Genomic DNA, 24,454 nt, shown 5'->3' with positions numbered 1-24,454 from the left:
TATATATTCCACTTGTAAACTATTCTTTACTGTATCCATTATCCGGTGGCCTTCAACTTTCTAATATTTTCTTGATTTGTTTTAACTCCAGTAAACAAGCTATATGTAATTTAGACATCTCTTTGACTCTGTGTTAAGAATTAGACTTGTCTTAAGTTTGAGCGTGTGTATAAATTTAATTTATTTTTTTTAGATGCAAGGAAGAAACTAAAAGTACTCCCTTTTTAGATGCAATTAGTACTACAACGTCCTGTATAAAATGTGAGAAATGTATGAAGAAAACTACTATTCCCTCCGTTTCACAAAAAGTGTCGTTTTGACACTTTTTTTGTTTCAAAAAGAATATCGTTTTAGAATTCCAATATAATTTTTAACATAAAATACCAAATTTAATCTCAATAAATTTAGAAAATTAATTATAAATATAATTTTAATAGTTATTTTCTGCAAATTAATAAGAGTATAAGAGACTTTTTATCTTATTTCTTAATTTGTATGAAGAATGTCAGAACGACACTCTTTGTGAAACGGAGAGAGTATAGTTTATTCCAAATGGAGTTTCACCCATTTTACTTTCATCACCCATTCACAAAATTTGATTAAATACAATCCGCAAAGTTCAGTCATCAGTGTAACTAATCATACATGTATCTGTAAGTTTTTTTTTTTTTTTGCTAAATACATGTATTTGTAAGTTAAATCGTTTCATTTGAATGCTTCATTAAAATCAAATTGACTTTAATAACTATTGAGTCGACTTTATGCCACTAGAAAAACTACCAGCGAATCAAATTAGAGAGAGAGGAAAAGACGTTCAATCGTCTTGACTCTTGACGAATTAATGTTTTCCGTATCTCACTATCTGTTTAAATGTCTTACTGATTTGTGATTTCCATGCGCACTGTTTGAACATATGCAGAATTTTGCAGGGAATAGAGAGAATGAAAAAGATTCCACTGGACAAGGAAGTTCTAATTTCACGATTTAGCAGGTATGCTCTTTTCATTAAGACTACAATTACATATCACGTATTTTCATAAGATTTTGATAAAAGATGAAAATGCAAACAAAAGAGGTTTTGTAATTTTTCGGTTGTACAAAAAAAATTCAGTAAATTCTTAGCTAAGTTTATAAACCTCTTTGTCCATGTAGATATTTTTACCAGATTAATATGCTTATATTAAAAAAGAACTACAAACCCTATTAGGATCAACTACTGATTAACTACACACATACTTTTATATATCACATATGTCATGAATGTGTTTTTAATCAAGGCATGTTAGGGTTATGAGGAAGAACTAATCTGTTTTAAACCCAAGTAAAGACTTATTAACACAAAAGTACCGGTGATAATCCCACATTGATTGGTGCCATAGACACTGTGTTGTTGACAAACTAATTACATAGTAATTACTGTAGTTACCATAGTTTATAGTATAGATTATTCTTTTCTGTAACACTAAAATTAGTCAGAAGATAACAGAATAACAAAACTTTGTCAAGAAACAAAACCCATAATGAAAAAAATAGCCCCTTCTCCAAAACAAAAAAAAAAAAGTAAAAACAATGATAAAAATACACATTTTTTAATGGAAATCAATTTCCATTAAAAACCCATTGACTTAAACAGTTGGGACACTCAGAGAACTTGGACCAAAAAAATCGACCCAGTTAGACCTTGCAGACTAGGTTTTCGCAAGCTTTCATTTTTCAAAGATTAGTCAGTAATATACTTATATATATGCGAATTTGAGTTTCTGATAGCAAAGCTTTGTTGAATTGATAGATTGAATTTGCGAATGGACGGAGAAGAGCTCACCGAGCAGGAGACTGCCTTGTACGACCGCCAGATTAGGGTTTGGGGCCCTAATGCTCAACGAAGGTAACTAACTTTCTCATCAGATTATTTTACTAAACGCTGAAATTAATTTTTCAACTTTGAAAGTTCATTGCTTTTAGGCTGTATAATCCCAGTTTTGCTTTGGTTCGTGTACTAAAACTCTTAAAGTTGATATTTTTTTTTGGAATTTGCACTCTGAGTTGGTATAAAAATTGATTTCTGCTTCTAGACTAGTGAATTGGAAACTTCTGAGTTTCGTTTAGGTTGTTTTCTGAGGAGACAGTATCATAATGATGAGTTCAAGTTTCTCGTTCAGTCACATTTTTCTTTTTGCCGAAGCTTATATTATTGATTAATACAATACATTACCATGTATTTACTGTGTAAGCTTGGCACCATTTGATATAGTGTGAGGGTTGTGTTTTGCTTGCAGATTGACCAAATCTCATATCTTGGTGTCTGGAATAAAGGGGACCGTTGCTGAGGTAGCTGCAACTCTATAATTTGTGCTGAGATGTAGTGATTTTTCGATCAGTTAATCTTTGCCTTACTACATTACTTGTCTTTTGCTTCCATCTGGTGGGTAGTTTTGCAAGAACATTGTGCTGGCAGGAGTTGGTAGTGTGACGTTAATGGATGATCGCTTAGTGAACGAGGAGGCCTTGAACGCAAACTTCTTGATTCCTCCTGATGAAAATGCTTACACAGGCAAAACAGTGGCTGAGATTTGTTGTGATTCACTCAGGGACTTTAACCCTATGGTCCATGTCTCTGTAGAGAAAGGTTTCCCTCTGATACCTCTCCTTGAATTGTTTTAATAACGTAAGACTATATTGACTTTGATCATCTGTTCATTCTTTCAAATCTTCCAGGTGATTTGTCAACATTTGGCGCTGAATTTTTTGAGAAGTTTGATGTGGTTGTTATTGGCTACGGTACTCGTGTTATCAAGGTATTGATAATAGCTTTAATATAGCTCCATTTCATACTTTTGGTTGGTTGCTCCATACATCTCTTCATAACGTTGTCTGTTTGTTTGTTTGTTTTGCAGAAATCTGTCAATGAACAATGTCGGAAGTTATCGAAACGTGTGGCATTCTATACAGTCGATTGTAGAGACTCATGTGGTGAAATATTTGTTGACCTTCAAAATTACAAGTACACTAAGGTACTTCCATGATTCGATGTTGCATTTCTTATGCTCATTATATACTGTTTTGGCGTTTCAGGCACATCGTTCTTTTCATATCTATGATTTTACATTCTATTGAATATTTAGACTCCATTTGCAGCTCTCTAAAGTGCGCGATTTGATCTTCTTTTGTATTGTTTTTCTTGGCAAATTGCTTTCCACAGAAAAAGCTCGAGGAGACGGTTGAATGCGAACTAAATTATCCGAGTTTTCAGGTACAGTGTCCCAATAAGTTTTGCTATGAATAGTGGTTGCATCTGCATAAGAAGTAAAAAATATCATTTGCTGGTTTATTGCCGCAGGAAGCTATATCAGTACCTTGGAAACCGATTCCTCGGAGAACAGCAAAGCTCTACTTTGCTATGAGAGGTGATTACTAGTTACTAGAGCTAATAACTGAAGTCTTTGTTACTAACCATAAACAATTGAAACTTGGATCCTAAGACCGATTCATATAACACACAATGCTTCACTAATCTTTGGTGTTCTCATGAGAATTTTCAGTAATAGAAGTGTTTGAGGAGAGTGAAGGGCGTAAACATGGAGAATGCTCACTGCTTGATCGTGCCAAAGTCTTGGAGATCAAAAAGAAGCTCTGTGAAGCAAACGTATGTTTTTTTTTGGTTGTTGTTTTTTGCTAATTCTTTACACATGTCACTTCAGCTCACTGAAAAACTGAATATTGCGACAGTCTGTGAGCGAGAGCCACATACCAGACAATCTCTTGGAGAGACTGATCACTGGTCATACCGAATTCCCACCAGCTTGTGCCATTGTAGGAGGAATCTTAGCACAGGTTCTCTCTCTCTCTCTCACACACTTTCTTTTCTCATTCGAATCCTCTAACAAGAAACTTGTAATTTGAAAAGAGAGGTTTTGGTGTTGCAGGAAGTGATCAAAGCGGTATCAGGCAAAGGAGACCCATTAAAGAACTTCTTCTACTTCGATGCTCAAGATGGGAAAGGTGTGATGGAAGACATTTCTGACTCTTTTACCTCTTAACCATTGAGTTCTAAAGTTGATCTAATTCTGATGATCTATGAGATTCTACTATATATGTCTCTGTCATTTTTTTTGCGCACTTTATGCTATGAAGGTACTAATAATATGCGCCGTTTCTGGATTTGATTATTTATTAGTGATTTTATTTTTCTTAAAAACGATTGTAAAAGAATTGGTCAGTCTCAGTTCAGATTTTTCTTCCCTGTAAAATAGATTTATCAGTTATTAAAATTTGAATTGTTAAGTTTCAAATTTCAAATTCTATGTATCAATCAAAGATATAAAAACTCAAACCAAAGAAATTTTAAAAAGGAAATAAATAGTAATTACTGAGATCTCACAAGGCTACGTCCCTATTATATAAACAAAATTCTGTTTTCATTCTTCCTAATTCAATCATGAAAAGAGAAATAAAAAGAAGAGAGGTAAATCCACACGAGCGACTGAAGCAGCAGTTGAGTGAGCTTGAGCAAGAATGGACCGCCATGAAAGCAGGCAAAAGCTCATCTGCAGATTCATGTATCACTGTGGAAGAAGCTCTTGAGTTGGTGGAAAACTCTCCAAGAAAGCTGATGCTCTCTCTCCAAAACGAGCAGGCCTGTCCAGAGGCAGAGATGGTTCCACAAAGATCACCTTGTAGGAGAAAACTCTTTCACGACTCTGACGATGATGAGGACAAATGGACATCGCTTTCTCATTCGCCTTGTTGGTCTTCGAATGTGATGAGAGTGACAGATAATAATAACAATAGTAAGAAGAAGCAGAAGAAGAGAGGAAATATTGTTTATGTTAGTATGATGCTGGTTTTGTTATTGGTTTTAGTTGTGTTGATGAACGGCTTTGATCATCTCTCCATGAATAGACAGATCGATACTTTGGTTCCAACTTGATTCTTTGTTTGTTTTGTAAAATGTTCATCAAACTCAATAAAAGCAAAACTGTTTTAGATTTTTATTCTTACCTCTTTTTAAATTCATAGAATCTTGATCAAGGTTTGATGTAGTTTGACCAAAACGGTAAAAGCAATGTATGTATTGAGTTGGGAAAATGAGTTAAAAAAAATATGGATTTTCTTGGTTCATCATTCAATTGGTGAAGAAAATTTTATTGTTTTGGACATCGGAAAGAAAATACCTTTAGTATAAAAAAAATAGAAATGGTTGGGTTTATAGCCCAGCAGAAGGCCCATCTACACAACTCAACAAAAAAAAACCTAAATGCTCGTTGTCTTCTCTTTCGTTACTCTCTCTTTAGGGTTTCAGCTTCTTCTTCTCTCTTTGGAAAACAGTAGCTGTGGAAAAGCCGAAAATGGTATAGCTCTTGCTCCGAATTCGATCTGTTCGTCGTATTATTCATTCTGCAGTACATTGTTAGCTCCGTCTAATTTTTTCGTCTTAGATTTTATATTTTAGCATGGTATTTAGCAGTTTGAAAATGTGATTTTCTCCATCGTTTTTAGCTCTGTTTTGGTATATTTATTCAAATTATTTTCGTAATCGATTCTTTGGGCTTCTGTTCTTCTACTTTGAGATTCAAGCTAATAGCAGTGAATTATGTTAGCCTTTAAGCTTTTGCGACTGTGGTTGGTTAGAATTTGTAATTGAATATGGCCTTCTGTGTTCCATTGTAGCTAACTCAGTATTTTATAAGAAGAATTGATTGGTACTTCTTAAACCTATTTATGTGCTAGTGTACATATTCATGTTTTGTTACAAAAGCTTGTTTATTTATTCATCACTCAATAAGCACTTTTAGTCACTGGTTTATGCCCTATCCTTCTTCCTGTTTTCATTTGAATTTCTCACGTGGTTGTTAAACATTTATGTTGCTTTGTTACTCAAAAAGCTTTACTTTCATTTCTTTAGGCCCCAAAGAGAGGAGTCAAAGTTGCTACCAAGAAGAAGCCGGTATGTGATTGTGTTCTGCTCTACTTCTAAAGATATTGTTTGATTGCCTCTGTATCTGTTCTTAATTATAAATATTTTCTTGGTTTCAGGAGAAAGTAACAAACCCTCTCTTTGAGAGACGTCCAAAGCAGTTTGGGATCGGAGGAGCATTGCCACCAAAGAAGGATCTCACGAGATACATCAAATGGCCAAAGTCGATCCGCCTGCAGAGGCAGAAGCGTATCCTGAAGCAGAGGTTGAAGGTCCCACCAGCACTTAACCAGTTCACTAAGACCCTTGACAAAAACTTAGGTCTTCATCTCTTTTCCTTTTGTTGCTCTCTCTCTACATCACACTAGTGTTTGATGTCATCTGCTTTAGATACTCTCTTGCTACTTAAACTCAATGATTGTTCTTATTGCAGCAACGTCTCTGTTCAAGATTCTGCTCAAGTATAGGCCTGAGGACAAGGCAGCCAAGAAGGAGCGTCTTCTCAAGAAGGCTCAGTCTGAGGCTGAAGGCAAACCTGCTGAATCGAAGAAGCCAATTGTTGTGAAGTATGGTCTTAACCATGTGACTTACCTTATTGAACAGGTCTCTTCCCTTCATAACTAATTCAGTTGTTACTCTGTAGCAATTAATAATAAGCTTTCTGCAGGAATATGGTCTGAAGCTCATCTGTTTCGTTATGATTGCAGAACAAGGCCCAATTGGTGGTGATTGCTCATGACGTGGACCCGATTGAGTTGGTCGTATGGTTGCCCGCACTGTGCAGGAAAATGGAAGTTCCTTACTGCATTGTCAAGGGGAAATCACGATTGGGAGCGGTAACTATGATTTGCTTACTTTTGGGCGTTTCTGATTTACTCTAGAGAAATACAGAAGAAGATGTATTTGATCTTTGTTCTCAATCCCTTTGTTGATGAGATATTGCAGGTTGTCCACCAGAAAACAGCGTCTTGCTTGTGTTTGACCACAGTGAAGAACGAGGACAAGATGGAATTCAGCAAAGTCCTCGAGGCCATTAAGGTTAGATGCTCTGTTCAATTTCATTTGTTACACATGTTTAGATTCTGTAAAATATTCTCAAGCGGTTTCCATTATTCTCTTATAGGCAAACTTCAATGACAAGTTTGATGAGTACCGGAAGAAGTGGGGAGGTGGTATTATGGGATCCAAATCTCAGGCCAAGACTAAGGCTAAGGAGAGAGTTCTTGCCAAGGAGGCTGCTCAGAGAATGAATTAGGCCATTCCAAATTTCATTTTTGGAAGCTAAATTTAAAATTTTGAAACTCATGTATTTGTTTTAAGCAGTAGGGATCTCCCTATATATCATATCATATTGTAGCTTTTTTTTGCGGGAATCGATTTCGACTTTTATGGTTTAACACTACTTGATGAGAAGGTTGAAAAAGCATATCTGATGTTAAAAAAAAAACACACAGAAAAGAAAGGCATAATTTCGAATTTGTGAAGCTTAGTCGTTAGGGGAAGAATCAAACTCATTGGTTTTTTATTGGTAAGACTTGTTCTTGATCATTCCTACGAATGACACGAGTTTTAACAAACTGGTATTTTTGTGGTTTTTTAAAGGGTAATCAACAAACAGAAAGCATTTCGTTGAACAAAAATTTATAATATATTGCAATGACGAAAGCACTCACCGACCGACCTGTTCTCTTTTGAGGTCGGTATCATGTCGACGCGTTCAAGTTAGAATCTGCTACTCCCCTTTCGCCACGTGTCCAAATCCTTGGGATAAAAACCGGAAGAAATGAGCAGAACCGAATCGAACGAGACTAAACCGGACATTCTAATTTCAATCGTTCGATCAGACCGTCGTAGTGTAGTTGTATAGCGACCGACATCAGCGTTCTATTCAAATAAAAGATGAATTATTTTCCAAAACTTTTTAATTTACCTATTAAACCGTACCCCATTTTACAAGGATCCAATGAAAAGGGTGTGAACCAACTGTAGCAAACCGTACAAATTCTCCACAGATATTTTTCTATAAAATTAGGCTCTTCCTTTCATGTATCTTTGTCGTGTTCTCTCAGAGAAAAATTAAAGAGCCTCGAAGATTCCACAGAGTTGTCTCTCTCTCTCTCTGTCTCTCACTCTTGCAGATTTTAGCTTCTGAAAATTTCACAGCCCTAAACAAAGAAAAGATGAGCAAATTCTGGACTTTCCTCACTGCTCTTCATTCAGGCGCTGGGTATTCTTCTCCATCCTAACATTTTTTTACAAAATTATATCAAAATCACTTTACCTTTTCCTGTATTTCGATTTCTAATCAAGAAAAAACCTAATTTTGTTGCTTGTATATGCAGGCCCCTGGTGATGCTGCTGTATCCATTGTAAGTTTTCCCTTTCTTGATTTCTATTCTTTGATTTAAAGAAAAAGAAAATCTGAATTCGAATGTATGAAATTTCTAATGTATATAGGTACGCATCGGTGGTAGCAATGGAGAGCGCGACGAAAGTAGACGATGAACAGTGGCTAGCGTACTGGATCATATACTCGTTCCTGACACTATCGGAGCTGATTCTGCAATCGCTGCTTGAGTGGATTCCAATCTGGTACTCTGTGAAACTCGTGTTCATCGCTTGGCTTGTTCTTCCTCAGTTCCAAGGAGCCGCTTTTATCTACAACCGTTTGGTCAGAGAACAGTTCAAGAAACACGGCGTCTTCCGCTCCTCTTCCCACCATTCCAAGCACAACAACAAGCCCAGCCTCCTCCAATCCATTTTCCCCCATCGGGTAATTTGAAATTCTAAATCTTGGAAAGAAAAAGAAACGTCTAAAGTAGCCACTAGCCATAGTTAACTCGATGGTCCGTTAAAGAAGGAAACTTTTTTTGTTTTAGATTATGCATTTAATTTTCAATCCTATGAAACGTAGTGTGACTGTTTCTCTGATTGAATGCGTCGTAGTAAGATGATCCCATTTTTCAATTTAATTTTTGATTTGAAAATGTGTGTATATTATAGGAGGGACATGGACACGAGGCTCACTCTCACTGACGCAAAAAAAATGAGGAGTAAGTTGACGTAAGAAGCTTTGCCGAAGTATTGTAATGGAGTTTGTGGTGGTCCCTGTCATGTCTAAAGTCTAATCTCACTTTTGCTTTTGTTTTATTTTATATTTATAAAAAATGTGTTTGGGAATGATGACTGATGAGGAGTGTAATCGTATTAAATTAGAGATGGGATCTAGACTTGTTGTTGTATCGCTTCGCTTCCACGCGTATTAGGAAGTATTTAATCTCTAATGTAATTCTAAGCTTCTAATACGTTTTCTCCATGTTGCATCTCCATTATGGCTCAGTATATCGTGATTGAGACAGAGTGAAACAAATTTGCCTGCAAGAACAAACAATAATCGTCATTCTACCTACAACTACGTAGTTAGGAATTCCAAACATCATAAAACCAGATTCATAATCCATCAACAAAGGTCATAAACACAAGTCTTTAATCATAAACAAAATTCATAATCACAAGTGTTTGCTTGCCTTTTTTTTGCTCTCTTAAAGTGTCTTTAAGAACGAGTATAACCCAAAATCATAAGGAAAATACCTTTTTTCGGGTAAAGTCGATAAGGTTGGGCTTAGTTAAATTCCAAATTGGATCCAAGATATGGCTCATTTACAACAACTCACGTAACAGAGAAAGAAAACCAAAAATATTCGTGTGTCTTCTCTTCCTTTAGTCAGTCTCTAGGATTTCAGTTTCTCCTCTCTTGGGATAACAGTGCTGTGGAAAAGCTGAAAAATGGTAAATCTCTTAGCCCCAAATTCGATCTGTTGTTTTAGTATTAGTTCATTCTTCAGTGCCCTGTTTGTTCTCTCTATTTGTGTTTTCTTCTTTTACATTGTTTAGTGTAGTGTCGGTTTCAGGCTTTCAGCTGTCAAAAAGTGATCCACTCTCCATCTCTTCAGGTCTGTTTTCGAAAATGCTGCGTTATTGGAATCTTTGGGCTTCTGGTTTTGTCTTTCAGACTTATGTTAGCCTGATGTTAATGTTTTTGCAACTGTGGTTGGTAAAAATGCGTACTTGAATCTTGCCTTGTGTCTTCCGTTGTAGCTAACTTAGTTTTACACAAGAGGAATTGATTGGTACTTCTTCAGTCTATTCATGTTCAAGTGTTCGTATAAAATAATATATGTTTTGCTACAAAAGTTTGTTACTTTAATCATCAATCAATCGGCACTTGTCGTCACTAGTTTATTTCCTATCCTTCTTCCTGTAACGTTCGACTTCTTATTGTAAAAGCTACAATTCAATTTTGTTTTAGGCCCCAAACAAAGGAATCAAAGTGGCTACCAAAGAAGCCGGTATCTCCCTCTCTCTCTCTCTCTAAAGATTTTTTATTTGCTTTTCTTTGCATCAGTTCTTAGTTGTAAACTTTTTCTTGGTTTCAGGAGAAAGTAACAAACCCTCTCTTTGAGAGACGTCCAAAGCAGTTTGGGATCGGAGGAGCATTGCCACCAGAACAGCGTCTTGCTTGTGTTTGACCACAGTGAAGAATCACAGCAAAGTCCTTGAGGCCATTAAGGTAAGATGCTTTGTTCAATTTCAATCGCTACACATGTTTAGATTCTGTACAACGAATTCTTACGGTTTCTATTTTTTTCGCATAGGCAAACTTCAATGACAAATATGATGAATACAGGAAGAAATGGGGAGGTGGGATAATGTGATCCAAATCTCAGGCCAAGACTAAGGCTAAGGAGAGGATTCTAGCCAAAGAAGCCGCTCAGAGGATGAATTAGACCATCCCAAGGCTTTCATTTTTGAACGAATCTAATTTTTATTTAATTTGCACATTGAAGAGTGAAGAGTGTTTGAATCCAATTCTCTCTCCTCCTATCATATGAATAACATTTTTGCATGAAATCGCCTATATCTAGTTAGGCATTACGAAGTTAGTTGTTGAGAATTGTAATGATTGAACCCACCTTTTGCTTCCAAGTCATCATAGAATGTGCACAATAATGTCTGATTTACTAAACTTATCTACATTGTGAGATGAAATTGTATTACATTATGTTGAAATGGCTTTGGTCATGAAGAAGAAAGAACAAGAGTTGTAATTCTTAAGTTTCTTCTCTGTTGGTTAAATGAGTGTTCACATGCCGACAAAACAAAATAAATGAGTCCTCACATAAACCAAAGTATAGATTTTACTTATTAATAAAGTCAAAGTAGCCGACAAAAGAAAAAACAGAAACCAAGTAAAACTGTAAAAGAAAGTAACACACACGTGGAAAATGAAGTAAAACCCTTTGTTACTGCTTCTCTTCTTCTTTTAGATAATTCCGCCGCTTGTCGCGTTTTATAGCATTCTCTCTCGCCCGTCGCCGGCGAACCGCAGCGTAGCACCAGAAGTTTGATTTTTTTTTTGAGTTCTCAAAAATTTTCTTTTTGACTCTTAGTCAAACTCTTCCTGTCCATTACTAATTAATGGATAACGAAGTGAAGCAAGAGGTATTACCAACTTCTACTTCTCGAGAAGAAGAACCTGTAACTGTAATCGATCTCGGTAGCAGCGATGACTCCGACTTAGAGGGAAACGCCGGCGGGTTAGATGAAGTAGGAAGCACCGAACGAAGGTATAATTCAGTAAACCCCGTCGGTGCCAAGAGAACACGAGATGCTTTGGGAGGTTCCTCGGAAGTTGAGAGGAACGACGTGAAGAGAGCAACGGTGGATGAGCTTGCCGTCGTGTTGCCTGAAGGATTCTACCAATCGATTCCGCCGGGAAACGTGACGCATGGTAATCCGGCGGATCCGTGCAATGTGTTCATGTCAATGCCGCCTCCTCCGCCGCCACCGTCGACGTCCTCGGGGACGCCGTCCGTTAGAGTTGGTAGTTGTAAGCAGTTCTGGAAAGCTGGGGATTACGAAGGACCACCTGGTGGTAATTGGGATGTTTCTTCAGGTAAACACACAAAGCAATGAAATTTCTTGTTTCTTGAGCTGTAATATTGGAAACAGAATTTGGAATGTTGATAAGGAACAAGACCTGAGATGAGATTCTGTTTGGTTCTTTGACATGGATTGATTATGTGTCTCAGGTGGGTTTGATCATGTAAGAGTCCATCCCAAGTTCTTACATTCTAATGCTACCAGTCACAAATGGGCTCTTGGAGGTATTTTTTTTGTTGTTGTTGACTACATTTACAGTAGAGCTTGTCTCTTCTTCTTTTATAGGCTTAGTTGTTTTTACATGTTCTCTTGTGCAGCTTTTGCAGAGCTTTTGGATAATGCTTTGGATGAGGTGGGTTTAATTTTCTTAACTTCTTTATACTATAGTATTACACAGACAGAAGCGCATTTAGCTTCGAATTTGTAGTAATGTTTTCTCTTTGATATCAGGTTGCCAGTGGAGCAACTCAGGTTAATGTAGACATGCTCGAAAACAAGAAAGCAGGAGACAGGATGTTGTTAATTGAAGGTATAACATTTTAATTAGCATATTATCTCAAAGCATCTCTTCCCTGTTTTATTCATGTGGTTATCGGTTGCTTAAAGTGCTGATCTTTTGTCCACTTCTCGATCCTCAATGTTTAAAATGCAGATAATGGAGGTGGGATGGATCCTGAAAAAATGCGACAATGCATGTCTCTAGGATACTCTGCCAAAAGCAAACTTGTAAACACTATTGGACAATGTAATTTTACTTTGTCAAAACCAGTGATAGGTATTATGTGTTTGGAGGAAAACGCTTAACTCGTTTACTGCTTATAGATGGCAATGGTTTTAAGACTAGTACAATGAGACTTGGAGCTGATGTCATTGTATTCTCGCGCTGCCCTGGAAAAGATGGAAAGAGGTTAGTTGTTTTATCTCCTTTCTGGTAGTATGATTTTAATCGTTTTAAGTGGATTGTATTCTCACTACTGAAGAAACTGAACAACAGGCTTTAGTTATGATTTTTCTGTTATAGTTTATTTTACCTTATGTTGGTTTTAGCTCTACGCAGAGCATCGGACTCCTATCATATACATTTCTGAGGAGCACAGGAAAGGAGGACATTGTTGTACCCATGGTAATCTCTCTTTGTTTGATTGTGTGTGTCATTGTTTTTTTTTATAAACTCCATGGTCTCCCACTTGGTTTCTCTTTTTAAATGTCTTATGTACCCCCATTTTTCTAAATGAACGAATATCCACTTGATATCAGGGTTCTTTGTAATGGTAGTAGATTTTATGTAAGCTGAACTAAATTTATGAGATATGACTAGGTAATTCCAGTGGCAAAGTCATGATTGTTCCCTTCTCTCTCAGTACCTATGCTTGTATATCATAGTGTAAATTTTTCAGCATTGCTGGCTCATCATTGTGACCAAGTTTGTTTCTTAACTGTGCACGCATATCTGCTGCCATTGAAGATGTTTCATGTCCGCAAGATCTATTTTTAAAATTTTGATGAATATTGTATCCATTTTATCTTTATATTCTCTTGTGATGTGATTTAAATGACCAGCTTGACTACGAAAGAAGGGAATCTGAATGGAGTAAATTAGTCCGGTCTTGTCTAAGTGATTGGGATAAGAATGTGAAAACAATACTTCAATGGTCGCCATTCTCTAGTGAAGAAGATCTTCTAAGTCAGGTTAATAATTTCCTTTGCAGTTGCTCAGTCACTTATTCGTACTAATGAAACTTTCCATGAAAGCCTTTAGTACCAAGGAGAGGCAAAAAGAAAGAGTCAATTATGATGATTATTTCAGTACTCTCTGAGCAATATGATCTGGATTTTGTCCTCTATCACGCATTTGATAAGGGTTTTCTTATATTACCACCCTTTTACTGTCTCTGAGCAAATGTTCTCACTATTGTGTTGCTTAATTGTTGTAGTTTGAACAAATGAACGATCGTGGCACTCGTATAATCATATATAACCTGTGGGAAGATGACCAAGGGATGTTAGAGCTTGATTTTGATGCTGATCCCGAAGTATGTGTTTTTGCTCATTGTATGTGTATTATTGTCTGAGATGATGCACACCTTTGTTATGCATAACATATTGTTTATCTGTAGGACATCCAACTTAGAGGCGTCAATCGAGATGAGAAAAACATTAAAATGGCTTCTCAGTTTCCTAATTCTAGGCACTTCCTAACATTCAAGCACTCACTAAGGGTAAAAACTTGTACTTCCCATATCTTTCATTTATTGTTTCAGCTTACAGCAAGTAGGATGTTATTTTTTGCTAAATTATCTCTCTAGTCAGTCTCATGCTGGTTACGACTGTAATGGTTCTTGAAAGTTTCCTACATTCATGTGATGGTGGGGAGATCCCATTAGCTTAAATAGGAATATGATTGTGAATCTTGTTCAAATTGGCTACATGTCCTATTCTACAAATTCATTCTCACATATTTTCGACATGTGTTGCCAGAGTTATGTATCAATCCTCTACCTAAGAATTCCACCTTCGTTTCGTATCATACTGCGAGGGAGAGATGTTGAGCACCACAACGTAGTGAATGACATGATGCAGACTGAGCAGATCACATATCGACCTCAGTATGGTGCCGATACATATGTCAAGGATTTTAATGTATGTTTTAACAACTTCAGTAGACCAGCCTTCTTGTAGTGCTATTTATTGCAAGCCAGGATCTTGGAGTTATAGTTTAAAGCTGGTTACTTTTGTTATCAGATGGCTGCCGTTGTAACTATAGGATTTGTGAAGGACGCAAATCATCATGTAGATGTTCAAGGCTTTAATGTCTACCACAAAAATCGTCTCATCAAGGTTTCCTTCTGCTTAACTGATGTTATTGCGTGCCAAAACTCTAGGCCTTTAATTAACAGGAGATATAATAGACTTCATATTCTCATGTATTGCTTTCTAACTTGTTTTATCAGCCATTTTGGAGGATATGGAATGCAGCAGGCAGTGATGGTCGTGGGGTCATAGGTAATAAAGTTGTATAATATTTTACTCGCTAACTTTAGGTGAAGATGACAATGCCAGTTTCTTCTGCTACTAGGTGTTCTTGAAGCTAATTTTATTGAGCCTGCTCATGATAAGCAAGGGTTTGAGCGTACAACAGTTCTCTCTAGACTCGAGTCACGTCTAGTTCAAATGCAGAAGATTTATTGGTCCTGATTCTTTTCTCATGTTGCTACAAAATCCCCGCTTTCTTAATCTTGACTTGGATGTTTTCAGGGCTAATATTGTTTCCATTTTAATTTCATCAGGAGGACCAATTGTCACAAAATCGGCTATGCACCCAGGCGATACAAGTCTGTAAACGGTTATGATGACAGAGGTACAATTTCTTTTGTTGGTTTTAAATGTCCATAGCAAGAATCAATGAGAAATGTCGTAGGAAACAAGCATTTGAAAACGTTTTATCAATTGTAGACACATCACCAGAAAATGATCCTCCATCAGCTTCTGACAAGTTCAACACAAGCTCATATCCGAATCACAAAGGGGGCGATGGTGTATACCATGCAGCATCTGGGAAAGATGGTGAACTGGTAAATATCTCCACTAAAATCTCAACAAAGAAAGGAGGACTTTTTGTATTGTATTTTATCTCTCATATTTCCATGTTACTCTCAGTCATTGCAAGCGGAGCTGCGACGTGAGAAAGAGCGCAGCAAGGCACTTGAAGCTGAGGTATGGTTCCTACTTTCTGTCTTATTAACTCTCTCACTACAGTTTGCTTGCAAACCTGATGGATTCCTCCATGGTTGATATAGGTTAAATTAGCAAGAGAAACAATAGAAGAAATGAGCAAAGAGAAAGAGAGTCTAATCGAGATATTCTCGGAGGAAAGAGACCGACGTGATGGAGAGGAAGAAATTCTGAGAAATAAGCTAGAGGTTCCTCATCCATTAAACAGACCTTTCTCCATTATAACTCGTTTGATTATCACTTTTATATGCTCACCTTAAATAAAACCAAACATTTTATTGCAGGAGGCGTCTAACATGATCGAAGAGCTGTTGAATAAGATTAAAAAGCTGGAGGGATCTAAAGGCCCGAGCTGGAGACGTTAAAACATTGAACTTGCATATATATATATATGGAGGTTTAATTATGAAAAGGTATCTCTATTTGATTTGTGGCTCGACCTGCATGGGTTTGGGATACATGTTGTAGATTAGTGTAATTGGTAGGAAATTGTAACATTTCTCAATGTGTTAGGCCTTTGATTTTTTTTTTTTTTTTTTTTTAAACAAACTTACCAATCTCTAGCGTTAGCAGTTGCCAATTGCCATATTTGTAACATTAACGATTGTAACCAACCAGAATAAGTAATAATTTGGGTTGACTTGGTTCTTGGATTATATTTATTTTGATACCTTTGCTATATAAGAATAAGAATTGATATTTGTTTGATTTGATGTCAGGAGATTTCAAAGCTACTATTTTTATTTTATTTTTTTGAAAAGAGAGAAGCGTGTTTGCTTTTAATAAGGTCAACCAAAGAAATGGAATCATCCAACAACAACAAAAATGACAAAAAACAAAAAAAAATATAGAGAAGGGCATGGGAAAGGTTGAGAAGAGCAGACCAAAGCTCTGCAAAACTCTGTTGTATCAATGACATATCGTGTTGTCTGTCAAAGCCAAAAAAATGCCTTCTTTGTAGCGCATTTATCGCATATTGACAGACAATATATACAAATACAGGATACATCCTTAAAATCCTTTAAAACTTTGAAAACCCCACATTCTTTTGAAACTTTTAAATATGCAACATTTATTCATATTTTATAAGAAAACTCTTTTAAACTGCGAAGAAATGCTAAAACAAAAGAGTCAACTTGTCATTTTGGGATCTCATCTGTTTTCACTTTTTCGGATTACTTCGGTCTGTTGGCATGGCTTTTGTTTCAACCTTACTTTCGTTTATAGAATCGAATTCTCAAGTTTCCTTTTTTTCCGGTCTATAAGATCAAAGTTAAGTTGGTATTTTTTATTTTGTTTATTTTGTTTTCTTTCATTTTCTTTCCACAGTTTTTGATTATTTATTGAACAAATCCGTTTGATAGGCTTTTCCCAAACAAACAAAAATATGAACTATTTTAGTTGATGTTATGACGATTTTGGCGCATGTTTATTGGCCACGACTTAATTTTCCATTTTCGCAACTATGTTTGATAAAAGATTATTGGTAGCTAGAAGATTCATTCAGCCAGCGAAGACAAAAAAAGCTTAATCAAACAATTAAATCCGATAAAACTATCTTCTATCAAAACAAAAATATCTCTAAAAGAATGTATGATGGAGTGTTTTATCTTCACCAAATTCGTAAAAGAGTTCAACACTTGACAGTATATACAACATAAAATTCTAAACAATAATTTAGACTTAATATTTAATTTCTTGGAATACAATCAATCCAATTCAATATTCATCATTTGAAAAAAAAATTAATAACCGTATCACGTAACACGTTTTTTTGAAGTTCAAACAATCTTATACGATATATATCATATATTCATCACATTGTCTTTCTTTAGTTTGAAATTGAAAACTAGGACTTAAAAAAACAATAGGAACAAGGATACAGAGTTGGTACAAAAACATCGTCATCGCCTTCATAAATGCCGACTCGTGTGCTTCTGATACTCCCCACGTGAGGATGTGACAATATAATATCACAATTTACACACATTAATAATTACCCAATCTTCTTAAACTGATACTAATAATATTAGCCAATCATTCCCCTTCTCACCTCCCACTGGATCGATCCAAAGTTAAAGATTTTCTCAAATTACATTTCTACCCTTATATTCTTTTATATTCTTTTATATTCTGAGATTTTCCTTGGCCATTTTCTACACTAGTAGTATTATTTTACCAACTGCCTCAAACGTACCAATCCATTTTTGGTTTGGACACGAGCGGGATTCTCACAATAATTTATTCCTAAAGTTTATAACGGTTTTTATTATTTCAATCAATTTTCAAGGATTGTTAACACTACATGTGGTGGTCCATATATTTTCGCGCAAAAAAATATTGAAACTAAATAATACACATAACCGCAAAAAAAAAAAAAAAAATTCTAAACCATATAAGAGTTAGTCTATCAATTTAACAAATTAATGAAAAGAATACAAGAGTTAATGTGTCAATTGAGTTGTGGACAAGTGGAAGTACTATATTGTAACAAGTATATATAAATTTATCGCAATTGTTATTCAACATTCGAGTAAAAGAAACATTGATCTAATATTGTTACAAAAAATATTCATTGTAGTAGTTACTAAAGCTATGGAGAAATTATAAAGAAAATATAAAAAAGTCACAGTCGAGAATGTTGGACTATAAATGCGTCTGTGGTGTGTAATGTAACACAGACGAGAACCCTCTCACATTCTCTTTTCTCTCAGAGAGACTCTTTCTCTCTATCTCTTCGTCTTCTTCTACCTCGGCGACACCCACTCGCAGAAGAAAGTCGACGAAAGATAAAAAGGTGAGTAACTCTCTGTAATTTTGTACGGGCGTACACGACAATCTGTAGAGATATGTATTCTAAGATTTTTTTTGCTTATTTTTTTCTCTATCCTCTGATCTTACCTTTTGTTTGTTTGTTTGCTTTGCTTCACCTTCTTTATACGCTCCTGCTTTCTGTTTGATTCCCGTCACAGATTTTTTCCAGGAAAATCGATCTCGGTTTCTCACTTTTACCTTTTTTCTTTCATTTTAGTCGTTTTTGGATGTGATTTGCCTGGAGCTGAATCGATTAGTCTCGTTCCTTGATTTGATTTGCGTATTCAATTTCTTCTGCTATTTGAGCTATTTTCGTGTTGCTACGAGGAAGTTTTCCAGAAACTGTTTATGCGATAATGCATCTCCTCATGGTTTTCTCCAATTTTATGGTTTAAGCTTCTCTCTCTGTCTCTCGTCTCTCTTTTCCGCGTTAGATTTTTGTTTCTGGTCAAAGGATTTTCAAATTTCTGCAACAGATTCTCGTATTTCAAATCAGAGAAAAAGCGGATAGTAGTATAGGAGCCGCGATTTTCCACTAATTTACTGTTCATTGATATGATGGATGATAACATGATACAAGTCGTGTGATAAGATACTGAAAAAAGTTGTTCGTTCTCTTTCCTCTGATTTTTACAGATTTTCCGGTATTAGTCACGTCGACGCAGAGAAACAGAGAATCCGAGTAGTCAGCTTCACCATCAAATATACATTCCCGACGTTTGTGCACATGAACCGGCGGCGACTTCTGTTATCGGCGGCGATTCTCTCATACTTGCTTTGCGGCATGGCTTCCGTCTCCGTCGTGGCCTCCGGCGGTACAGATTCATAAATCAAATGTAGATTCAGTTTGTTTTCGAAACAGTGTCTTTTATGTTGCTGAGGGTATTAATGGTTGAAATCTCAGGCGTGGAGCTTAGGGATGATCCGGATTTGACCAAAACGACGACGTTATCGACGACCTATACGCATCGGAAAATGCTTCGTCTCTCTCCTGGTAAAGGTATTTTTGATTTTACCAAATCAGTGATTGGTGCTTTGTGTTGGTTTTTCCCAAATTGCGTAAAAGTTCCTCGTGAAATGGGGATTTGTTATTTGCTTTGTTTGGTGCTCAGAAACTCTCTGCAAACACAACTTTCTGATGCGTTTGTTCGTTCGTCGTCCTTATTTGTTTTTTCACAGCGTTCGTCAGTCTTTTGCACGTCTGTGTTTTCTTGCCTCCTTTTGTTTTCTTTCTTCCTTCGGTATACTTTTTGGTGGGCCCTTCAAGAATTTTAAGAGCCTCATGACTTGTCTAAGAATAAAAACAAAATACACATTATCTTTAGAGAGTCTCTTCAAATAACGGATTTGTGTTGAATATTCTTATATGTTTGAATTTGTTACTAAGTAAGAAAAATAAGAAATGTTGAGTTGTTTTCCGGGAAAATTGGTTGATGATAATGTATTACTTGTTGACTGTTGACTGGAGATGGCATGAAATCTGTAGAGTAATGGGTTTAAACAGTGGCAAAAATAGCTTCCTACTTCATCCAGCTGTCAAATGAACAGTTCTTTCCATTTTCTACTCCAATATTTACATATATTTTTCTAGAGTTTGAATTTTCGAATGTCAATGCGTAATTAATGGAGTCATTATCATTTCTGAAATTAGAAAGTTTTCAATAGTTTTTCAACATTACATCGTCATATTCTTAGCCGTGTATGTAACATTGTAACTCAAATTCCTCTGTTTTCTTTTCTTTCTTAAAAAAGGAAAAAAGGCAGACACGAGGGCAGAGCCAGAGAGGATCGGAGAGAAGTGCAAAGGGTCAGACATAGTGGTGAACCAAGTAGCAACCGAACCAATGCCGAACGGAATACCGGGTTACAGGGTGGAGATAACGAACCAGTGTATGTCTGGATGCAAGATATCGAGGATCCACATCAGCTGCGGTTGGTTCAGCTCGGCTAAGTTGATAAACCCGAGACTCTTCAAGCGTATTCACTACGACGACTGTCTCGTCAACAACGGCAAGCCTTTGCCTTATGGCTCCACACTCTCTTTCCAATACGCCAACACTTTCCCTTATCCTCTCTCTGTCTCCTTCGTCACCTGTTCTTAAAGGATAGAACTTTTTTTTTTCTTTTCCTTTTAGCTTTTATAGGATATTATAAGATAGTAGAAACAAGGGAAAATTAAGATACGGAAAATATGAGATTAATCATCCTCTTTTGGGTTATTTTGTTCTCTTGGGATGTAAATCGTTTGGAGCAACAGTGATAGATAAGAAGAATATATCACTCTTTTTTTCCTCTACAAAAGCTCTACTCAATACTTATAACCTATGGCTACTAGTAGTCAGAAAAAGTCAAAATCCTCAGGATTTAGGATAGCCCCTAGAACAAGTCTATTGGGCCAAGTTGATTAAACCACTTAGGGAAAGAACCTATATATGACGCAAGCTCGAGTTCGAACCTGGTTCGGGTTTTAAGCCCATCTTGCTCATTACAAATTATCCTCACGGTATGACTTAAACAGTTTCTCGCTCCTTTCTTTGGACGCATCAAAGTTCGAAACCGTAAATTAACACCTAATGAAAGTACCGTAGTAGCAAAATATTTAGAATGTTTTGAAACAAAATGTTATGGCATTGTAGTGGGTTTTAAATTAATATAGTGGGCTTAAACATTGTATAAGGTTAGAAAGAACGAATTTTGGTGTGTGCGGTGAAGACAGTATAGTGAAGCCTATTTTTATCATAACAGCCGTATACATCATAGTAGCCATTGAGGGCAACAAATTTAGGGGGTGTTATTAGAGAGTTGATTTATAAAGATTTTTAGAGTTTAAGATTCTATAGTTACTGGTTTGTGGATTTTTACATTCTTAATAGATTCCTCTGTTATTCATTTAGAGATTATAAAAATCAGTTGTTATTGATATGATGATTTTTATAATCTAATCAAAATCCATTGTTATTCAAAAAGTCTGCATTTAAATGATTCTATGATTCTGTTATAATCTAGTGTTATTGGCATAATGATTCTTTATAATTTAATTCATAAATCATGATTCTCAAAATACTACTTATATCCCTTGGATTCTCAAAATCTGTCATATTAAAAATTTTTTAATAGATTGTTTAAATCCATAGAACTCTCTCTCAATTTTACAAATCCAACAAAACTCTTAAAAATTTGACAAATCTCATATTTTTAAAATCAACTAAAATCTTCATAAATCTAACTCCCAATAACCCCCCTTATTGATTCAGTTGGCCTTGACAACAACGGAGACGGAGTCTTCCAAATTCTTAAAAATATATATATATATATATTTATCATATTAGTTTTTTGGCATATATTTATATTTTAATATCGTCAAGTAAATGTAGTTAATTTATTTTGAAAATTTTAAAAACAGTATACAAAATTCTAATATTAATGTATGTATTATGTTAAAATATTTTTTTGTTAAAGTTTAAAAGCATAATATATGCAAAATATCAACAAATTTTAAAGAAAAACTAAGAGAAAAAAAACTATTTATTATGTTCAGAGACATTTAGATAGTTAAATTATATCTAATATATATATATATATATATTTTTTTTTTCTACAACTGGCACACACGTTCCGAGCATCTTTGCTTTGCCCTGGTTAGTGTGACTAGCCACTTTCTCAAATCTGCAAAACGGAGAATACAGACAGACAATTCTAATTATACACACAAACAACAAAAAAACAAATGTATGAAACATATTCATTTCATTATCCCGACACTATAGATTTACTTGAATACACAGGCCTTGATAAAGGTTATAACTGGGAGTAGGTTGGACATCCCATAAGGGAATGTTGGTGTGGTTAGCTGCATCCCTGCATAGTACAAATTTTGCTCCAACAGTGGTCTGTACATATATATAAACATTGATTAGGAAAATGAAAATGTAATTAATGAATGTGATGATTTGTACAAAGCATCAGTGACTTACTCAATAATGCTCATGATAACTATCTGAGCAAAGATTTTGGCAGTCATAGCAAGTCTTGTCTGCCTGTAGTCTTTTTTTCAAACTATTTTTTAAGATCACCACATAAGAGAAAAACAATAAGGATGCAAAGAAAATTTGAGTTTTACCTCTCAAATGTCAAATATAAGAGCAAGAGTTGTTAGAATGGCAGACAGTCGCTCAGTATCCAAGATTTTCGGAGACAGCCCATAATCAAGAACGAATTTGGCAAATACAGACATTATGGCCCATGTCGGTGAACATACATTATGGGCTTCGAAACTTTTGTTTTAGACTTTCCTCTTGTAGCCCCCTCAAAATTATTTTGATAATAAATAAATATCAAATCAAATAAGCAGGAAAAGTAATATTAGAAATGCAAAAAGATATATACAAAATCTTGAATGTGGTTTTTAATTACCAAAATCATCGGTCAAAGATACTAACAAAAACGCAAATCATGTAATATATATCTTTCTCTCTAACTAAGGCATACATGATATCTGATTGAAATTTGCAATTTAATGCGATGATAAAAGGCAACTTGGTTTATATGTGTCTTTGTTAATTTAGATTTGAATACATATTATAGTTGGAAATATTTCCAAATAAAATAAGTCAAGGAAAAGAAAAAATATAAAATAGCAAAGTCAAACCTAAAGTATAGGTGGAAAAAAACCCATAAGTAACGTTTTGCCCGCATTGGCTATCTTAAATGACTCCTAGAAAAACTAATAGTATAAATACAGGGATAGTGAAGACTTAACTTTAGATGTAATAGACTTAAACTATAAGGTATTCATAAATCATAATGTGTGGCTCATCGTCATTTCACATGATATTTAGTGTTATATTCATGTGTTTGCTCTTTGGTGGTCTTTGTGAGCATATATCCGTGGACATCATCAATGATATTGGTCCAAACGTTCAACTGGGACTACACTGCAAATCGAAGAACAAAGATCTCGGATCACAATCTTTAACCTTTCATCAACACTATGGATTCAGAGAATCTCTTAACTTTTGGGGCACGACTCTGTTTTTTTGTCATTTTCAATGGGGAAATCAGTCTAAATGGTTTGATATTTTTGTGGTGGCCAGAGATTTAAAAACATGTGAAGGTCATCCGTGTGTTTGGAGTATAAGACCTAGTGGCCCATGTAGATTAACGGGTAAAGAAACATGTTTCCCATGGAATACTAATCAGTATTGAAAAACGTGGTAGCAATCATTATAATGTTATGAATTGTCTTTGTATTTTTATCTTTATAAGATCTCTTGTATGATGAAATTTAATCCAAACCACTATTAATAAAACAACAAATTCCAAATCCAAAGGCTAAACAAGAAGTTATGGTTATAATTGCTTGGCTCGCGTAGGCTTAGTTAGCCTTTGGATCAATTTAATGAAAGCTATCAGTTTACTTTGGTCATTAGCAAAACAAAAGTTATACAAAGTTGATGCATATATTACTATATTTTTTGTCAACGAACTTTATACATACTAGACTTGTACCCGCGCATACGCACAGGTTTTGTTTCACATAATATTTTAAAAAATATATTTGTGTTGATATATATATATATAATATTTTACTTAGGTTTTTTAAAAATAAATTCTTTGTAAAACAAATAACTTTTTTAAGGATTTGAAATATGGTAATTAAGAAAATTATTCTACTATTCTAGAAATCATAAACATGTTATAAGTAAAAAAGACGTAGATAAAAGTCATATTTTTTTGGTTGAATTGATTGAAAACATATAATTACCTCCAATTTTTAATGTTCTCAAATTTATGACATGTACAATTGCCTTGATTCTGCAAGAACCAACTCATACTTTATGTTTCACAATAAAATGCAGCTATAATAATATCATATTTGACTCATAAAAACCGCCAAATCTTTGAATGAAGATAACACTACATCTTTACATTTTTCATACAACAAACTTCGAAAAAAACGTTTATGATGAGGATAAGCCGGAAGAAAAGTATCAAGTTAGTATAAAAAATTATTAAAAAGTTTTAGACGAATACCAAAAAGTTAGAAATGTA

At 35.2% G+C, this 24,454-nt stretch overlaps 7 protein-coding genes across 9 annotated transcripts; all 7 read left to right on the top strand.

Annotated features, from left to right (window-relative positions):
• Positions 1-1,632: 1,632 nt before the first annotated feature.
• LOC18030340 (SUMO-activating enzyme subunit 1A) lies at positions 1,633-4,195 on the top strand. Its single transcript, XM_006413305.2, has 11 exons — positions 1,633-1,692; positions 1,790-1,885; positions 2,277-2,328; positions 2,431-2,626; positions 2,716-2,795; positions 2,895-3,011; positions 3,200-3,250; positions 3,338-3,404; positions 3,540-3,643; positions 3,727-3,831; positions 3,924-4,195. Exons 2-11 carry the CDS (start codon positions 1,803-1,805, stop codon positions 4,035-4,037), a joined length of 969 nt encoding a protein of 322 aa, XP_006413368.1. The 5' UTR covers positions 1,633-1,692; positions 1,790-1,802; the 3' UTR covers positions 4,038-4,195.
• A 240-nt stretch (positions 4,196-4,435) lies between these two features.
• Positions 4,436-4,927, top strand: LOC18030339 (protein SINE4). The gene has a single exon (XM_006413302.1). The coding sequence runs from the start codon at positions 4,436-4,438 to the stop codon at positions 4,925-4,927; it is 492 nt and encodes a 163-aa protein (XP_006413365.1).
• A 308-nt stretch (positions 4,928-5,235) lies between these two features.
• Positions 5,236-7,311, top strand: LOC18030338 (60S ribosomal protein L7a-2). The gene is made up of 7 exons (XM_006413301.2): positions 5,236-5,348; positions 5,903-5,944; positions 6,034-6,235; positions 6,348-6,517; positions 6,622-6,750; positions 6,860-6,952; positions 7,038-7,311. The coding sequence occupies exons 1-7, from the start codon at positions 5,346-5,348 to the stop codon at positions 7,167-7,169; spliced, it is 771 nt and encodes a 256-aa protein (XP_006413364.1). The 5' UTR covers positions 5,236-5,345; the 3' UTR covers positions 7,170-7,311.
• Positions 7,312-7,886: 575 nt separating this feature from the next.
• Positions 7,887-9,210, top strand: LOC18030337 (HVA22-like protein d). The gene is made up of 4 exons (XM_006413300.2): positions 7,887-8,141; positions 8,257-8,283; positions 8,372-8,687; positions 8,918-9,210. Exons 1-4 carry the CDS (start codon positions 8,095-8,097, stop codon positions 8,948-8,950), a joined length of 423 nt encoding a protein of 140 aa, XP_006413363.1. The 5' UTR covers positions 7,887-8,094; the 3' UTR covers positions 8,951-9,210.
• A 2,083-nt stretch (positions 9,211-11,293) lies between these two features.
• LOC18030336 (protein MICRORCHIDIA 7) lies at positions 11,294-16,129 on the top strand. Its single transcript, XM_006413299.2, has 19 exons — positions 11,294-11,870; positions 12,007-12,081; positions 12,175-12,209; positions 12,308-12,386; positions 12,510-12,602; positions 12,680-12,764; positions 12,905-12,980; positions 13,418-13,546; positions 13,792-13,890; positions 13,975-14,076; positions 14,336-14,497; positions 14,600-14,695; positions 14,809-14,860; positions 14,934-15,045; positions 15,145-15,215; positions 15,311-15,429; positions 15,515-15,571; positions 15,655-15,777; positions 15,874-16,129. Exons 1-19 carry the CDS (start codon positions 11,393-11,395, stop codon positions 15,952-15,954), a joined length of 2,124 nt encoding a protein of 707 aa, XP_006413362.1. The 5' UTR covers positions 11,294-11,392; the 3' UTR covers positions 15,955-16,129.
• A 2,145-nt stretch (positions 16,130-18,274) lies between these two features.
• LOC18030335 (protein TAPETUM DETERMINANT 1) lies at positions 18,275-20,669 on the top strand. Of its 3 annotated transcripts, none has more exons than XM_024149535.1 (4): positions 18,275-18,386; positions 19,040-19,218; positions 19,308-19,397; positions 20,156-20,669. In XM_024149535.1, the coding sequence occupies exons 2-4, from the start codon at positions 19,131-19,133 to the stop codon at positions 20,503-20,505; spliced, it is 528 nt and encodes a 175-aa protein (XP_024005303.1). In that variant the 5' UTR covers positions 18,275-18,386; positions 19,040-19,130; the 3' UTR covers positions 20,506-20,669. The 3 variants fall into 3 exon arrangements, with proteins under 3 accessions (XP_024005303.1, XP_006413361.2, XP_024005302.1); XM_006413298.2 differs by having other exon boundaries at positions 19,308-19,403; XM_024149534.1 differs by lacking the exon at positions 18,275-18,386 and adding an exon at positions 18,551-18,586 and having other exon boundaries at positions 19,308-19,403.
• Positions 20,670-23,206: 2,537 nt separating this feature from the next.
• LOC18030334 (S-protein homolog 20) lies at positions 23,207-23,608 on the top strand. The gene has a single exon (XM_006413297.1). It carries the CDS (start codon positions 23,207-23,209, stop codon positions 23,606-23,608), a length of 402 nt encoding a protein of 133 aa, XP_006413360.1.
• The last annotated feature ends 846 nt before the right edge of the window (positions 23,609-24,454 follow it).

This window comes from Eutrema salsugineum, unplaced genomic scaffold (assembly GCF_000478725.1).
Source record: "Eutrema salsugineum unplaced genomic scaffold, Eutsalg1_0 scaffold_1, whole genome shotgun sequence".
In the NCBI taxonomy this organism is placed as follows: domain Eukaryota; kingdom Viridiplantae; phylum Streptophyta; class Magnoliopsida; order Brassicales; family Brassicaceae; genus Eutrema; species Eutrema salsugineum.
This window is presented reverse-complemented; position numbering and strand designations above follow the sequence as displayed.